The sequence below is a fragment of the Cynoglossus semilaevis genome, chromosome 6, assembly GCF_000523025.1.
Source record: "Cynoglossus semilaevis isolate Cse_v1.0 chromosome 6, Cse_v1.0, whole genome shotgun sequence".
NCBI lineage: Eukaryota > Metazoa > Chordata > Actinopteri > Pleuronectiformes > Cynoglossidae > Cynoglossus > Cynoglossus semilaevis.
The window spans coordinates 5,050,958-5,055,799 of NC_024312.1; the positions used below are offsets into that span (position 1 = coordinate 5,050,958).

The 4,842-nt window shown below is 48.6% G+C and overlaps 1 protein-coding gene across 1 annotated transcript in view; it reads left to right on the plus strand.

The window, feature by feature from the left end:
* The window catches only part of LOC103379763 (synaptic vesicle glycoprotein 2B-like), an 11,335-nt gene that overhangs the window by 1,196 nt on the left and 5,297 nt on the right, over positions 1–4,842 (plus strand). The window contains 3 exon segments of the mRNA XM_008311429.3: positions 1,986–2,223; positions 4,021–4,513; positions 4,731–4,841. Of these exon segments, the coding sequence (XP_008309651.1) occupies positions 4,278–4,513; positions 4,731–4,841 (347 nt within the window). The 5' untranslated portion in view covers positions 1,986–2,223; positions 4,021–4,277.

Consider the following 4,842-nt stretch of genomic DNA (forward strand, 5'->3'; position numbering starts at 1 on the left):
AAAGAGTGCGATGGTTAAAGGTAGCCAAAAACAGAGAAAATAGTTCAACATTTCCCACAGTTGAATAACTGTGACAACAGTGAAGCAACATAACTCTTAAAGTTTTTTTTTTTTACTTTTTTTTTTACATTTTTTGTATCGGTGAGTCATGATATGGCAGACGGTCAACAGGGGGAGCTCTGCAGTCTAGGTTTAAAGCCAGAGTCATTTTAATTAATTTCAGGTTTTTTTAAGAGTCAGGTTTTGCGAACCATCTGCTCAGAATTAAATGATTTCATTACATTAAAAATGGGACACTCGGCCAAATCTGTCAGAACCATCTGGGTCTGGTCCCGAACCATCTGGGTCTGGTCCCGAACCATCTGGGTCTGGTCCCGAACCATCTGGGTCTGGTCCCGAACCATCTGGGTCTGGTCCCGAACCATCTGGGTCTGGTCCCGAACCATCTGGGTCTGGTCCCGAACCATCTGGGTCTGGTCCCGAACCATCTGGGTCTGGTCCCGAACCATCTGGGTCTGGTCCCGAACCATCTGGGTCTGGTCCCGAACCATCTGGGTCTGGTCCCGAACCATCTGGGTCTGGTCCCGAACCATCTGGGTCTGGTCCCGAACCATCTGGGTCTGGTCCCGAACCATCTGGGTCTGGTCCCGAACCATCTGGGTCTGGTCCCGAACCATCTGGGTCTGGTCCCGAACCATCTGGGTCTGGTCCCGAACCATCTGGGTCTGGTCCCGAACCATCTGGGTCTGGTCCCGAACCATCTGGGTCTGGTCCCGAACCATCTGGGTCTGGTCCCGAACCATCTGGGTCTGGTCCCGAACCATCTGGGTCTGGTCCCGAACCATCTGGGTCTGGTCCCGAACCATCTGGGTCTGGTCCCGAACCATCTGGGTCTGGTCCCGAACCATCTGGGTCTGGTCCCGAACCATCTGGGTCTGGTCCCGAACCATCTGGGTCTGGTCCCGAACCATCTGGGTCTGGTCCCGAACCATCTGGGTCTGGTCCCGAACCATCTGGGTCTGGTCCCGAACCATCTGGGTCTGGTCCCGAACCATCTGGGTCTGGTCCCGAACCATCTGGGTCTGGTCCCGAACCATCTGGGTCTGGTCCCGAACCATCTGGGTCTGGTCCCGAACCATCTGGGTCTGGTCCCGAACCATCTGGGTCTGGTCCCGAACCATCTGGGTCTGGTCCCGAACCATCTGGGTCTGGTCCCGAACCATCTGGGTCTGGTCCCGAACCATCTGGGTCTGGTCCCGAACCATCTGGGTCTGGTCCCGAACCATCTGGGTCTGGTCCCGAACCATCTGGGTCTGGTCCCGAACCATCTGGGTCTGGTCCCGAACCATCTGGGTCTGGTCCCGAACCATCTGGGTCTGGTCCCGAACCATCTGGGTCTGGTCCCGAACCATCTGGGTCTGGTCCCGAACCATCTGGGTCTGGTCCCGAACCATCTGGGTCTGGTCCCGAACCATCTGGGTCTGGTCCCGAACCATCTGGGTCTGGTCCCGAACCATCTGGGTCTGGTCCCGAACCATCTGGGTCTGGTCCCGAACCATCTGGGTCTGGTCCCGAACCATCTGGGTCTGGTCCAGTCTTCAAGGGCCGAAGACCAAAGTGCTGATCCAAGCAGAAAAACTCAAAGCCTCATATATCAAACAGGAAACGGAAGTCCACTGCTGCCCCCTGTGGTCACTTGTTACACTTAACAAGTTCAATACACTCACATTTATCAAATGTCAGTAGTGAATATTGTTATTATTAATAATGTAAACCCACTCCAATTCACTTCTATTAAATTATTTTATTTTATTTTTTATTTTTTTACTCCTTTTTACGATGGTGTAAAAACATTAAAGTCACTGCATCTGTTCTCACATCACTCTTCTTTCATCCATCCATCATCCATCCATCCTCCCCCCCGCTGCCCTCCCTCCCTCTCTCTCTCCATCTGCTCCTCTCTCTCCTCCTCCTCCTCCTCTCAGATCTGTGGGATCTTCCTGTTCTGCAGCAGAGACTCGGCTCGACCACTGTGTCAGTGCTGAGAGAGAAGGGAGGAGGAGGGGAGGAGGGGTGATGCAGCGGGCGGGGCAGCAGCCTCCTCCTCCTCCTCCTCCCCTTCCTCCGCCTTTAATCCCTCAGTGTTGATGCTGTTCTCCATCAGTCAGTTTTTGGATGAAGCTCCTCCAGAACCTCCAGAACGGTCAGAACCTTCAGCTGCAGGTAAGAAAAACTAACTCTCTGAACTGAGTCACTGTTTGGTACCGAGTCGTCACGAGAGACAGGAACAGAGTTGAAGTCGGAGTCGGACCGAGGGTTCAGTGGAGATGATGTTCTCAACAATAATATTTGTTTGGTTTTTTTATTAATATCTGCTAAAAGTTTGGTTTAAACTGTTGTTTCATCAACTCTGAGCTGAGTCAACACTTCAGCAGCTGAACACACAGTGACAGGTTACAGAGCACACACACACACACCCCCACACACACACACCCACCAAACCACTTCTCATGTTACAAATCTTTTTGTGTTTTCGTCGTTCAAAGCCGTGATCAGGATTACAGAACCACTCACTCTCTCTCACACAGACCAAACCTCATAGAGAAAACCAGTGATTTTAGCTCACAGTCTCAGCAGTTGTTAATCCACTGCTGCTCCATCACTCACTTCAAATGTGTTTTTCTGTGACTTCACTCTTTGAGGTCTTTTGTTCAGATTGACATCAGTGACACAAACTGACCACAGGAGGCAGCAGAGGATCAGCAGCTGCTGTGTCTCTCTGAACTAAAATCACTGATTTTCTGTATGGACTTTGGTCAGAACTAAAATCACTGATTTTCTCTGTGAGGTTTGGTGTGGCAGAGTGAGTGATTCACAGCCGGACGTTTTGCGTCGCTGACGTCTGTTTGACAGTGAGATAACGATGTGAACAGATGTTAAGTTTCTGTCGTCAGTTGTTTTTTTTTGCCTTGTTAATGTTGTACCTTCTGTGCCTCATCCCAGGGGGGCGCTAACACTCAGACAAAGCCTAAATATGACACAGACTTATTTAGCTACACGGTCAACCCCTGCAGCAGCAGCAGCAGCAGCAGCATCCTCAGTGTCAATTTTGATGAAGCCCTCCGTTAAATTATTTTTTTCAAAAATGAAACCTTTGACATTTGACTGAGAAAATAAACCCCCCCCCCTGTGTTTTTCCTCTTGTTGTAAATGTGAAGAATAGATGTTGTGGTTCTTTGAATGCAGCAGCTGTAACACTGCAGACACTGCTGCTCTAACTGTGTGTGTGTGTGTGTGTGTGTGTACGTGCACGCCCTCGGCCGTGTGCACGTGTCTGTGCACCAGCCTACTTCCTGCTGTAGAACTGACGCTGGTGAATAATTTATTTCTGCTCTTCAGCCTCTTCCTTGTCTGAGCATCTGTTCCTCTGCAAACACTGGACGTTGAAATGACCATGTACGTTCTGACGGCGCCCCCTGTAGGTGTCAGTCCACATCACTGAGCCGTTTGAGTGTTATTGCTCAGCTGTTTCACTCTTGACCAGAGTTTCCTTTTGGATGTTATTGTTATATTTAGCTGTGCCCTTTATTTTATGCGCACTGTACTGCCCCCTACTGGTGGTATTGTCATACAACATTATAGTTGTCCAGTGTTTTCCTCTCCTCTTGGGGAGCCCTCCACACCGGGTGTTGAGTTGCAGCTGCCTGTGGGAGCGTCGCCACGGGGGCTGCCCTACATTGGCTGGACGAGCGCCGCCTGGTGGCATGTTGGCCACAGTGTCGGCTTCTCGCTTCTGTCCCGTTTGGCTTAATTTTTGATTAATATTTTATTTGATTAACATTTGTGTTTATTGGCCGTGATGATGTCTTGTGACTTTTTGTTTGTGAATTTTTTTTTAATCCTGATTAAATCCCAGGTCAGATTATATAATCCTGGCTGCAGATCAAGTCAGATTATATAATCCTGGCTGCAGATCAACAACAACAACACCTTTTTCTTCTTCTCTCTCTCTTATTACAGATTAGAAACTTCTAGACCCCGGACTGATCTTCGACTAAACTAAAACCATAACGACATGTTTTAAGCAACTCAACAAATTGGCATTTCCATAAATTATTGTCATAGTTGATGCTAGTAATGCTAATTTCTGGCTAATGGGCTTGTTCTAATCATGCTAACGTAAAAGGTCATTTATCTCTTAGCCAATCAGTCCAGTTAAACAAGCAAACAAAAAAAATCATAATTTACTAGAAAAACCAGCTAGCCCTTTATCTACCATGGCCAACATGTACCAGAACAATGTGTACCAGCAACAACCTAGTGATGGCTATGGAACGTATGGAGAGGGGGGCGGCCATGAGGGATACAGTTACCAAGGAGACGACCAAACACAGGAAGAGGATGCTGCGAGTGATGTGACGGAAGGACACGATGAAGAAGACCAGATGTACGAAGGAGAATACCAGGGGATTCCACATCCTGACGAGATAAAGGCGTCGCAGAGAGCGGCCAGGTCGACTTTACCCACAAGTCTTAACAAGTCACAGTTCAAAATGAAGCCAAACACGGCTAAACATTAGCTAAAACGTTAGCTATTTGTTGGCTAAAAACAAAGATGAATGTCATAATTAGCCACTACACTGAGCTCTGAATAAGTTTGAGTAAAATATAGCTCTTGGCTAACAGCTAAAGGTTAGCTTGGTTGTTCTTTTTCTCTCTGTTGTATGCAGAGCTAAATCAGGACCCAGCAGCCGTGGCGCTGCACTCTCAGAGCAGGAGGAATTGTGGGAGCAGTATGAGGACATCATGGAGGACTGTGGACACGGAAAGTTCCAGTGGACG